Consider the following 13775-nt stretch of genomic DNA (forward strand, 5'->3'; position numbering starts at 1 on the left):
TCCCATTGAGAACATTTCCTCACTCAGCATGAAGCAGTGACTAACTCAGACCACAGTCTCAGACAAAGAAAGGCACAACGGCTCTTCTCACTCAATGAATTTGCACTGCTATTGAAGGAGAGCTGAGAGCCAGGCTGGGGGCAGAAGTCTGAGCTTTGTTAAATATTTGAAAAGAAAACTCATTTATTCACCAATATTTACATGGCTGCTTATTAACTCCATGCACTATATGAAGCACACTTTTATTACTTTTACAAATGTACAATGTGCAAGCTAATAAAATTGTTATTTCCCTTTATAATAATAAAATGACCTCCCCACAGTTCACACAACTCAATCTTTACTGCAGTTTTCTTTAAAACAGGTTATATTCTATAGAATAACTATCCTGCTACATTCATTTCTGCATTTAACAGTTCTCTGGTTTTCAAAGACACCATGGAAGCCAATTTCAGTTCAGATCCCACCAAATCTCAACGTGAATAAAGAGCTACTAAATCACAGTGCAACAGAAATGAAGATGCTACCACAGGTCTGCCTCACTTTATGTCACTAAAGAAACCCCAGATACCACTGATGAAATTCTTGTTCACACAAGAGACTTCAGTCTAGTACCTTAGCGAAGAAAGCTTTCACTGGTCACATCAAAGCGTGGTTAAATTGGCTGAAGTTGGTGGCTAGCAACCATGATGTGACACCTGGATAGTTGTTTATGGAGCCCACCCTGGCTTGGGAATGATTCTTGTCCTGCTCTGAGCACTCCTGTAGACAAGATCGCAGTAGACTTTGTTGAGACCCCTGTGCAGGATGAACAGCTGTCACTGCATGTTCAACACTTACACTTGGCTCCACAGTATCAAATCTCAGCCATACACCTAGCCTACAGCCAGATCCAGCTTGAAGAGCTTTAAAACTAAGGCATTGAGTTTAAAAAAAGGAAGGAAGGAAGGAAGGAAGGAAGGAAGGAAGGAAGGAAGGAAGGAAGGAAGGAAGGAAGTTCTAATCACTGAAGACCAAATGCAATCGATTACTCTAAACACGAGATACCTACATTCTGAACTAATTAACCATCTTCTCTCTCCTCAAGGAGCTAACAAGAACTGAGCCTTTGCAGTATAATTCTTCCCAGAATTCACTGCAGGCAAGCTCTTGAAGGAAGTGATGCTGCTCTTTCGCTTGCTTGCTCACATCCTTCTAAGATACTCCTGTTTATGGAGCAAATATTCCAAGAGAAAAGTCTACTTACAAAGATAAGAGAAAGACTACTGTTCCCTGAAGGTTGACCAGAACAGCTAGGGTCCTCCAGGAGCGGATGAAGTATCCTAACAGGGCATATTGTGCGATGCCAACAGCAAAGAAGAGACCACCGATGGATCCTAAGAAAGGGAAAAGAGAATTGTCACTGGTGAAGATCACTCACAGGACCCCTTCCAACCCTGATCAATGTGCAGGTCCTCCTTGTGAGACACCAGCTCTGCTGTAAGTATGAGTGGCAGAACACAGGGAGAGACTATGCAAGCACCCAGCTTCAAATTTATAACATCAAGAGGGGCCAGAAACCTGTGGAATGGAGGAAGGGCAGCTGGAAACATGCACCACCTGTGGACAAGATGAAGTCCAAGGCTGCTGTCAGATGCTGTCTGTACTGGCTGCTGCACTGTCTTCTGCCTGCACCCCTGGCTGAAGCTGGAGGTGTTTTTCAATGTGGGTGATGTGACTTTCAAGTCACGCAGTTCCCGCAGTGCCGGTCTTATTCTATTTTTATTTATTGTATGTGTAGTCTCTATATGTGTGGGCTTGTGTGTGCCATTGGTGCGCTTATGAAATAGAAGACAGCTTGTGGTAGCTGGCTCCTTCCTTCCACCATGTGGATTCCACAGCTCAAACTCTGACAGTCAGAGAAAACAACAGAATAGCTTGAGGGTTAGGGGAAGGTGTCTAGGACACAGAGTGCCAAATATGGCAAAGCCTGGCCCTGTCCAAGGTCCACCTGCATCCCGAGCCACTCCCATCTCCTGGCTCGTTTCTATGGAAAGGCAGTTTTGGGTTGGGGATTTAGCTCAGTAGTAGAGTGCTATCCTAGCAAGCGCAAGGCCCTGGGTTCGATCCTCAGATTAAAAAAAAAAAAAAAAAAAGGAAAGACAGACAGACACTTTTTCAGAAAGTGTGTTAATCCACTGAGTCATCTTGCCAGCCCCTGGGTCTTAACCTTTGTCACAGAGGCTACTGATGAAAATATTCTCTTAAACCACTCCCAATCCCTCCCATCACTTGTCTCTACTTATCACCATCAGATGTATGACACTTTACATTTTCTTGTTTCTCATCTGACTCTCCCAAGGAGAACACAAGCTTTCTGAAACATGGAAAAGTATCAACCACAGAACTGTAAAGAAACCTATGCTTTTTTCAGTAAGTGTTGAGATGAGAATTCAATGCACCGGCTTGCCTAATGTTCTTGCAATTTCTATACCTCTGACACACTTTCAGTGACTGCTATTATCACTGTGGGCAGGCTATTGAGATATCTGTCGAGAATAATGTATCATGTGTGTTGTTTTATGAAACAGTTACCGTTATTAACCACACACGGAAGCAATAAAATATCTTGAGGGTTAGGGGAAGGTGTCTATGACACAGAGGCTGTACATGGCAAAGCCCGGCCCTGTACAAAGTCCACTGGCATTCTGAGCCACCCCCATCTCCTGGCTCGGTTCTATGGAAAGGCAGTTTTTAGATGGACTTTACTTGTCTTATTTTTAATTTTTCTATAATAATCTTATAAACAAATGTTTTCTTTGATCACTGCTCATAGATTATCACTTTATGGCAAAACATGATGACTAATATACTGTTTGCCCTATCTAGGAAAAGAAAGCCAAAGGTAGGGGTGTGTGTGTGTGTGTGTGTGTGTGTGTGTGTGTGTGTGCAAGTGCACATGTGCACACCATTCTGAGAACAAGATTCAGCAAGTAAGAGAATAGAGACAGTAGGGAGTCCCCAGGAAATTTAAGACAATCAATAGCTGTTTGGATTCTTTATATTGTACCATATAGCACCTTGCTAGCTCCCAAGGATAAGGCTTTCCTGCCACACAGTATTCACCTATGATGCCACACATAAAAAGAACACAGTCGGGGGATAAGATAGGCTGGTTTGAGAGGGTTCAAGTTTAAATCTGAGTTCTGATCTCAAAGGTTGTTTTTCTTATTAATACTTTCCCCGAAAAATGCTTGCTATCCAAATGTTACCTTTGTGATCTCTCTGCTCTTCTCCTCACTGCGGGGAATGTCTGACAGAAAGCAGACGAAGCATGGAAGGGTTTATTTTGGCTCACACTTGGAGAGAGTTGGAGGCCATCATGCAGAGAAGCATGGCAGTAGGAGTGTGAGGCTGCTTGTTCACATCTGAGCAGAGCAGGAAGCAGAGATGGACGCTGGCACTCATGTATTTTTTGTTTTCCTCTTTGTTCAGGCTGCACCCTCAGCACATGGGATGGGCCACCTTCCTCGAGGTGGGTCTTCCCTCTTCAGTCTCTGGAAACTCTACCAGACATGCCCCCAAGTGTGCTCACTAAAGTATTTCCTAATACACCCAAGTTGACAATTGTAATTAGTTACCACAGTATCCTATTACAATCTGGGTTTGGGTTTACATACTCTCATCCATTAATCAGAGTGGGGCAGGGAGGACATCTAGAAGCCTCTGGTTATGAGTGTCCACTTCAGAAGATTTTCTGCCTTATTTTCCTTTCTAATTTCAATAACTTTTCTGTAGGTGGAAGCATGTTCCCAAATACCCAGGCAGCCGCTTCTTAAATGACTGACTCAGAAGCTTAATATTACTTACAAATGTTTGACCAGTAGCTCAGGCTTATTACTAACTAGCTCTTACATTTAAATTAACCCATATTTCTTATCTGTGTTTAGCTATGTGGCTTGGTACCTTTTCTCAGTCTGACATTCTTATTTTGCTTCCTCTGCATCTGGCTGGCTACTCCTGACTCCACCCTTCCTCTTCCCAGAATTCTCCTAGTCTAGTCATCCCACCTATGCTTCCTACCTGGCTACTGGCCAATCATCGTTTTATTAAACCAATTCAAGTGAAAAATCTATACAGTCTACAAGAGCATTATTCCACAGTACCTCTCAACCAAACTATCCTAGAGAACAGACTGTATTGCTCAAGGGAACCAATCACAGTTCCCTTAGCTATAAGAGTAACCTTAGCTTGACCAATCAGAACTTGTCATTTCAAAAACTGTCCTTGGAGCTGCTTTCAGAGAGCAGAGATGAGAAACACCTGACTTCCAGGTTTCAGAAATCTCTGAGGTCTAGCTGTAGTGTCATGAGATGCTGAGCAAATGATTTCCCTATATCTGCATTCTTTAGAGTTGACCTCTGTTACAGCTAATGAAAGAAGAAGGTACCAAATAGACACGGTGGACAAGAGTAGATGATTCAAAGATATGTTGTAGCTTGGTGATCTTACATACTGTGATGACAGTATAAGGCAGGGTACAGATGATGATGTCAATTGTAGGTGGTAAGAAAGTAGTGTTGAATCTGATGGGCTAAAAACAGTCACAACTAAGAACCAGCAAGAAGCCACACATGTATGCCTGCAAACAACAGCAGGCATGAGACAAAGAGCTGCAGATGTGATGTGACTTCTGTGATATTTGGCTAAAACCATTAAAAATTTGGGTATTTCAAGTCCCTTGATCATTATAATCCTGGAAACCCATGTGTAGTTTACTTAATGTTTATGTACCTCAGGGTCTACTCTTTCATTTACATTTGTTTTCCACTCATTTCTTATACATTTCAAGTCTCCTGTCCCTGCTTGGTTAGAACCTGGATAAATGTTGGCAGAGTAGTTATGACTTGATTTTGTAAAAGGCACCAGTGACTGACCCAGTGTTCAGACCCAAACTCTGAAGTCTCCCTTAGGCCTCCCTCCCCATCTCTGCCGACTCCTCTCCATCCAGGTCACGGCCACCCAAATCAAACTTAGTTCTCCTCTTCCTCCTCCACTCCAGCTCCCACCTTGTCTGAACCACCACTGGGTTTACACAGCCAACTACACAGCCTCCTAAAAGACCCCTCAGTTTTTATTTCTCTTCTCTGTTGTCATAAACCCATGAGAACAATCTTTCCATATGAGGTCTTTCCTCTATGTAACATAAGCCCCAAGACCTTCCTCTGCATTTTTATTCAAAATTCATATATATATACACACACATATATGCATACAGTAATAAAAAAGAAGGCATGGAATGGATTTGAAGCAGTGTAGCGAGGGGCACATGAGAGGGTTTGGAGGGAGGCAAGAGAAGGAAGAAATGTAATTATAATCTCAAAAAAATTGTTGTTTTTTGTTTGTTTGTTTGTTTGTTTTTTGGTTTTTTCTTTGAGACAGGATTTCTCTGTGTAGCCCCTGCTTTCCTGGAACTCACTCTGTAGATCAGGCTTACCTTGACCTCACACAGACCCTCCTGCCTCTGTCTCCTGCATGCTGGGATTAAAGGTATGTGCCACCACCACCCAAGTTCAATTTTTTTTTTTTAATTAGTGAATTAGTTTTAAAGAATAACAATGGCATTCTCTGATAATATTGTCATTTAGATACATTTTTATCAATCATAAGACCACTTTTATTCCCATATTGGTATAAAAATATTGTTTGTAACAATGATTGTTGAGTTAATGAAAATTTTTTAAAATCTCAAAAAGTTATGAGTGCAAATCTATAATCTAAAATGTAGAGGTTTAGACAAGCACTCTCCTAAGACAATGTTTGAAGTCATATAACATATGTATGTGTGTGCCTGTGTTTTTAAGTGCTGTGTGTGTGCATGTGTGGTGTAGGGATGTGTGTGCAGGTGATGTGCCTGTACATGTGGGGACCAGAGGTTGCTATGTATCTTCCTATACTGCTCTCCTCCTCACTATAGTTTGAAACGGGGCCTCCCACAGAACCAGGACCCTGGCATTTCAGTTAGTCAAGCAGGCCCAGGGATCCTCTTGTTCCCACTTCCCCAGCAGAGGTGACAGACATACTGTCCTGTCTGACTTCCTCTGTAAGTGCTGGGGAATCTGAAATCAGTGAACATTTACTCACCGAGCCTTCTCCCCAGCCCCTGACCTTTATGCTGCCTAGTTTTATGTCAACTTGACACAAGTTAGAGTCATTTTGAAAGTGAGAACCCCAGCTAAGAAAATATCCTCACAAGACTGGCCTGTGGGCAGGCCTGTGGTGCATTTTCTTGATTGATGACTGGTGTGAGGAGTCCAGGCTGGTGGTCTTGGTTGCCATAAGCAAGCAGCTTGAGCAAGCCAATAAGCAGCATTCTTCCATGGTCTCTGCATCAGTTCCTGCCTCCAGGTTCCTGCCTTGAGTCCCTGCCCTGACTTCCCTTCATGATGGACTACAAGGAATAATGTGACAGAAACCCTTTCCTCCCCAAGTTGATTTTGGTCATGGTGCTTTATCACAGCAATAGAAGCCCTACCTAAGATAACCTTTAAAAATAATTACTAGGCTAGTGAGATGGCTAAGTGGGTAAAGGTGCTTGCTGTCAAGACTGATAATTTAAGTTCAATCCCCAGGTCCCACCAGGAGAGAACTGACTCCTACAAGTTGTTCTCTGACCATGTGCATATGAGCACATGTGTGCATATGCACATATATACACATGCAAGATAAATAAATATAAAAATTTTAAACTTTTTTTTTTTTTACTGTATGTGTGGTGTTGAGAGTATCCTGGAATTATTAGAGATAACACAGAATATGGTCTCAATTTAGAAATTGAGCATCAGTAAGAACTGTTACAACAATGCCCTCTAGTGACTGGAGAGAAGAGTAAAAATGAGGAAATCCACGAAACAAGCATCAAGAGGATGCAGTCAAAGGCCTAGTGTCTCCAGCCCTTGCACTACTTCCCAGGCTAAGGGGGAAAGTGATGAATACTATTCTGAGCAAACGGGACACTCACAGTCACAGTCCTCTGCAGACAGGTCATGAGGTGGGTGGCCACCTCACTGTCTGTGAGGCAGGCCCAGGAAAGACTTCTTCCAGGGAATGTGAACCATGTGATCTCTGACATCTTGAAGACCACAATGGAGAAAGTAAGTCTGAGCGGGTTGAGCATCCCTCATATGAAAACCCCAAATCACAAACGTTCCAAAATCCGAAACATTTTGAGAGCCAACACAATTCCTCAAGTGAAAAAAATCCATACTTTACCTTGGATGTGATGGTTTAAACCCAAAATAGAGACACTAAAAATGCTGCATAACATTACCTTCAGGCTATGCGCATAAAGCAGCTATGAAATGTAAATGCATTTTGTGTTTAGAATTAGGCCACATCTCCAAGGTATTTCATTATGCATAAAAATTTGGAATCTGGAACATTTCTGGTCCCCAGCATTAGGGTAAGGAGTACTCAACCTGTAGACAGGAAATGCCTCAAGTCCAAGTGTGTTTTCATTCTTGGGTTAAGCTGGTTCCCTGAAAGGCTTTCCGGAGCCACTCACATCCCAGAGCTGCACACACAAGTGAAGCAGTACCTGCAAGTGCCCAGTAGGCGGTGCCCACGCACTCATTTAGCAAGACAAAGGCCACCAGGGACATTCCTCCATTCATCATGCCCACCAAGAAGCGAGTCACTGCAAAGAATTCATAGGAGGGGGAAAACCCATTTGCGATGGCAAATAAGATGTCAAGAGCAAAGCCTGGGAAGAGAGGAACAATATTCAATGACCCAGAAGCAAAACAGCATTTGAAGAAAATAATAAATTATATTCATCAGTTTGTGAAATAAACCTTTGTAAACTTAAATGTCCTGAGCTATGTTTTTCAATTTTTTTCTAACAATTTGCCCTGAAAATTATGAAGAAAAAACAAGGCTTGCTTTCTTTGTTTTACAATTTCTGTCAATCACACACCATTTTCAGTTATTCATAATAATGCTAGAAATTGAAAATCCTTACTCATACTCGGCCTGTCAAGACAGCTACGCCAAGTCCTATAGAGCTCATTTGAAACAAATCAACACAGAGAGAAACAAGAAATAGGCTGGGAAGGCTGTGGCAATCTCCCACTGCTCTCTTTAGAAGCAGGGCAGTGATTGCGATTTGGGGGTTGTAGAAAGCACTGTCAAAATAAAATATGAAAAAAAATGTTTTTTAACAGAAATAGCTGGCCTTAGCCAGGTGAGCTCATTCGGGAAAAGCACTTGGCCAGAGTCACAGCTACCTGCGGTGTGGCCTGTCGCCAGGGTAACAAACAGAAACTCTGTCCACCTGCTGACTCAGAGAACTTTAAGTAAATAACCCCCTGGTTACTTTCTTAAGCGTCTCAGGGAAACAAAGCCTCTCTCTTCCTTGGTGTAAGACCGACCTACCAACCGCCGTGGTGAAGGTTACCTGTGAGATAGACTTTTTTTCTTCCGAAGCGATCTGAAAGCTGACCAAAGGAGATAACACCAACAAACACACCACTGAAGAAAAAGGAGCTGGCTGCGCTGACCTTGTAAGATCGGTTGGCAATTAAAAACCACTAGAAGGGGAAAAAAATGAGGAGACAATTTAGGCCACAGAGATATATACACTGAACTAAATAAGCCTAGAGTACAACACAGACTCAGACACAGGAACTTCATTGTATCAGCCACCATTAGCCAGAATCTGGTAAAATATTCATCATAGACACCATCCAAGGAGACAGTTAGCTTCCAAAACACTGGGAACCATTGCTGCTACAGTATACTACCAGAGTATTCTTCAGGTACTCCAAACAGAACCGAACCCAGCATGCAAGTACTCATTACATATATGACTGCTGACTATGGCCTTATCCTGAGTCCTCCTTGGCTGTTTTCGGAGAGGAAAAGCCTTGTTTTATTTCCATTTTTCTGATTCCTACACATCACATAGCACATATGAAGTAATCAATGAATAAAACTTTAGTTTAGCAGATTAGTATGTTTAAAATCCCTTGAACACATCCCTCAAACAATTAAAATGGGAGAGGGGCTGGAGAGATAGCTCAGAGGTTAAGAGCACTTTATTACTCTTCCAGAGGATGGGGTTTGATTCCCAACACCACATGGTGGCTGACAACTGTCTGTAGCTCCAGTTCCAGGGCATCCAATGCTGCCTTCTGGCTTCTGAGGGCATTGGACAGACATACACGAAGGCAAAACACTCAGGCACATAACATAATAAGAAATCAAAACAGAACATCATATAATCTTGCAATTTCTCTTCTGGGTGTGTATCCATGAGCAGCAAATTCTAAATTCAGGTTCTCCATCAATGCCCAGGTTAACACACCATATTCCCAATAATCAAAGTCGAAGTAACCCGTGTCAATTAACAGATCAACAGAGAAGTAGAATGCCATACTCATGTACAATGGAATGTCACCCAAACTTTAAAACTAGTGCAGCCTGACTCATGCTACAGCCCACATGAACTTCTGACATTACAGATGTTATAGAAACGCCAGGCAAGAAAAACAAACGCTGCGTGACTCACTCGTGTGAGGTACCTGCAAGAGTTAGCTCCCCGGAGACAGAAAGAACAACAGTTTCAGGGATTCGGAGAGGAGGAACAAAGAAGTCACTGTTTAATGAGAACAGACTTTCCATGTAGAATGATAAAAAACATTCTGGTGATGGCTGCAGAATAATGTGACTATATTAAGGACACAGAATTAGACACTTAAACCTGAAAATGGTGACCTTTGTGCCATGTGTATTTGGAACAATAAAATCTTTCTGGATCGCTAAGGTCTGCTTCAGGACAATCATGAACGTAAAGAGAAGGAGGCTCTCTCATTCTGCTCAGCAGGGGCTTCTCACACCCTGTCTAGTGGCGGTCAGCAGTGGAGAACAGTAAGCATGTCACCACCTCAGAGGACACAAAGCTCCACCTTTCCTCTTCCCGGCCACCCAAGAGCCCTTCTCGCTGACAACTCTCAAGGTGGCACTTTTCTGGGTGGCCTATCTTTGTTGTTTTGTTACCCCTTCTCCATGCTTTGACAACTCTTTGGGCCCCAGAAGCACATCCACTTTCTCTCCTTGCTCTGAATCTCCAATAAGGGTGGTGAAGGCCTCGATAAGTCAGTTCTAAGGATCATGACTGACAAGGTTATAATATGCGTTAGAATTTCATATAAGAGAGCTCTGGCATTTGAAGAAGAATTTTGTTTTGTGAAAAGTTAATTCATTTTGGACACACTGGTAGTTCTGTAGAAGAATGTTCAACTCAGGAGGAATGACTACGGGAGCATATTCTGAAATGGAAAGATGAGACATTAGATGCCATGTTGTCCTAGGGAAGCCAGCCTAGCATCTATCACAGGGACAGCCCTGTTCCTATGATAGATAAAACAGGACCAAATGGAATTGTTCTTACGTACAATTAACCTCTTAATTCAAACACTTGTTATATTCATCATGTTCTTAATGCTCATGTTTACATGCTCTTACAAGCTGGCTTGTAACTTTAGCCTTAATTCCTCTGTGCTTTAGGAATTCCAGTCTATTTACATGGTCAAGATACTCATGTGGACAGTGAGCTGGGTCTGTTAATCAGGAGGAAATGACTAGTCTGTCGACTGTCTTCACCAAATTTCTCATATCTACTAAAAAGACTACAGTGCCGTCCCTTAACAACTGAATAGCTGTCAGCTTGGATGACGATTTTAGGAGGAAGTGGCCCAAGGGATGGGTAACCAGTAAATTCCAAATCCTGATTCTCAGGCTGCCAGTTCCAAGTGTCAAAGTAATTTCTACTAATTTTTCTTCAAGTCAATGCTGGTTAAGCTAATGCACCCTCCCATTTCTCCTGGAATACATTCAAGAACAAACAGAAAAATTGAAAAGCAGATTTTTGCGAAGCTAATTAGAGAATGGCTAGAATTAAAATATCTGGGCTCTCTCCCTAGCAGAGCTCCATGAATTGAGCATGCTGAGGCATTGGTGACAAGTATTTAGGGACATCAGCTGGCAGAAAGCTTTCTACAACCCTATCCTGACTCTGTTTTACATTTTCCTTATGTTTTCAACTTCTCTAAAGCATCATTTAAATTCTTATCTATTAGCTACCATGTGATTAAAAGGGTTTTACTTTGTCCAAACTTGACTAAGATGCAGTAAGACATGATCCCTGTATCTTAAAGACAATGTGTGGAGTGGCTGGGAAGACCGGGTCAGTTGCTAGCTCATGTTCTTATCCTGTGGTTGTTATTTAGTGCCAAGGTAAAATCCAAACCAGGAAATCAGCAGGACATAAGAAATTAAATGATAATGAACCAAATATAATGACCACACTGACATTCTCAAGAAACGTTTTCATGAATCTTTAGATTTTAAAAATCAAAATGTGCAGGTAATTTATGTCTTTATTGGCTACAGATTACTAAACTAGTGACTCCTCTATTGTTTTTTGTTAATTGCAGGCCAAATTCTAGAGCAATTAGAATGAATTTTTTTATACTAATTCATTTCAAATTGAAAAATTGCTTGCAAATCTAAAATGCAAAATCCTACTTTCTCTCCACATATATTAACAGGAAAGGAAGACTATAATGACAAGTATTTTTAGCCTCTCATGTTGACCTGACTGAACAACCAACATTTATCTATCTATCTATCTATCTATCTATCTATCTATCTACCTACCCATCCATCCATCCATTCATCCATCCATCCATCCATCCATCCATCTATGTTCTCTCTAACCACTAAATAGAATCTATGAGTATTTATTATATTCTATTTCAAAATGGAATGGGAGGGCCTAGTAGTAAAAACAGATCTCATCGTTCACTCATCTACAGAAAACGGGCCAGAGAGGAAAGCAGGCACAATGCAGGGCAGAACCAAGAGCAGGTGCCTCTACCATAAAAGATGAGAGCAATATAAATATGGCCAGCACAGGTGCTAGCCCAGCACAGGTGCTCAGCAGAGCCTTCCAGCTCTTAAAAGAGGAGGAAAGGTAGGAGAGCAGAGGTGATGAAAACAAAGACAGACTGACTCTTGGCTGGCTATCAGTGACATATTTGGGAGAGGTTTTTGTTCAGACTTCAGTATTTCTTGTTTCAAGGCTGAGAATAAATGAGATGCCCAATAAGGGACTGAAGTATGGATACATGGAGGGCAAACCTGTCCTGGCTGCAATACAAAGTGTGGGCTGGAGATGGCAAGCTGACTAATGAGCCAGGCTGGCCTGGGCAGAATGGGGGCTTCTAGAAGAGAACAGATTCAAGTCAGACATGGAGACCTGGTGCTCAGAGAGGCTGAGCCATCTTGGAATGGGAATTACTGATACCTACTGGAATAGACTACACCAGCCAAACATGGAGAAAAGCTTGGAGATGAGTTTTAAAGGAAGTTATAAGATGCATCTTCAACATGTCTTGAACTCATCACACCTTCAACTTTATGGAGATGTCAAGTTGAATCAATGATTTCTGTGACATGGCAGAAATATGATCTGGGGAAAAAACGACAATGTACTTCCCTAAAACGGACTCGGTGCTAAGGCATAATTCTAAAAGCAAAGTTAGCAGCCAAGTAATGAAAATGCAGACATCAAAGAGCTGTCAAACAGGCAGGCTGCACACTTCACAGCTAGATAATTAACCAACCGACTTCTGCACTTACTCTCATCCTATCCCCACAGCTACGCTTCGCACGGAAATGACAGTATACTGGGGAGAGACTTTCTATTTTCAGTCCTCTGCGTTTGTGCCATTAAGGAAACACGCGGGAAGAATCCGCTGTCGGAAGAAAGCAGATCTTGTAACTCAGACCAGTGTTTCTCCACCTTCCTAATGCGTGACCCTGTAATACAGTTCCTCATGGTGTGGTGGCCCCCAACCGTAAATTCTGTTGCTACTTTGTAACTGTGCTTGTGCTACTGCTATGAATCATACTGTAAATATCTTTGTTTTCTGATGATCTTGAAAGGGTCAGTCGACCTCAAAGGGGTTGCGACCTACAGGTTGAGAACCACTGACTTAAAGGAACAGAATAAGGTATTGCTAGAAAGGAAGAGAGAGAGAAAGGAAGCAAAGGCTCTGCGGCCTCTGTGCTTAGAAAAGAGAAGGCTGATGGGAGGGAAAGATGACAATGTTTGGTTTGTTTTTTTGTTTGTTTGTTTGTTTGTTTGTTTTTTAAGCTGAGGATCGAACCCAGGGCCTTGCGCTTGCTAGGCAAGTGCTCTACCACTGAGCTAAATCCCCAACCCAACAATGTTTTAAAGTCATCCTCCACAGCGGTTTTTATTGTAATTTTTTCATATTTGGCTAGTATTATGCCCCAGGGTATGCCTCATTGCATGGTGTGTGTGTCTTAAATACAAACGCCCAGGAAAGTTTCTGGTTTTAGACTGGGTTTGTATCACTGACTTGTCTGTGTGCCATCCTCAGGTCCTCACGTGACACCAGCCCCAGATGCCATTCTTTCCCTTCCACACTGCATATTGCTGGGCTGTCCATCTTCCCTGACTACTCCAGAGCATGCGCCAGGTCTTGTATAATATTAGAGGGACCAGCCTTAATATTATACATCCCAGGGGCTCAGGAGAGAGAAGTACCAACAGCGAGGACTGGTTTTGGGAAATAGAATCTCAGCACACCGAACTCTTAGTTCAGTCATTTATTCTTCCAAATCTTCTTCTGCAAACTCCCGTGTCCCAGGAGTCCCAGTATATATACACTTACAAGCAGTAATCCCTTGGCAGTGCAAAGCCAGGC

General features: G+C 42.3%; 1 protein-coding gene across 2 annotated transcripts in view; it reads right to left on the reverse strand.

The window, feature by feature from the left end:
- Slc22a15 (solute carrier family 22 member 15) overlaps positions 1–13775 on the reverse strand; it is a 62130-nt gene that overhangs the window by 31887 nt on the left and 16468 nt on the right. For both annotated transcript variants that reach the window (XM_036190033.1, XM_036190034.1), the window contains exons 3-5: positions 8435–8567; positions 7577–7741; positions 1247–1376 (exon numbers count right to left, since the gene is read on the reverse strand). In XM_036190033.1, the coding sequence (XP_036045926.1) occupies positions 1247–1376; positions 7577–7741; positions 8435–8567 (428 nt within the window). The remainder of the gene's footprint in view (positions 1–1246; positions 1377–7576; positions 7742–8434; positions 8568–13775) is intronic.

Source organism: Onychomys torridus, chromosome 6 (assembly GCF_903995425.1).
Source record: "Onychomys torridus chromosome 6, mOncTor1.1, whole genome shotgun sequence".
Lineage (NCBI taxonomy): Eukaryota > Metazoa > Chordata > Mammalia > Rodentia > Cricetidae > Onychomys > Onychomys torridus.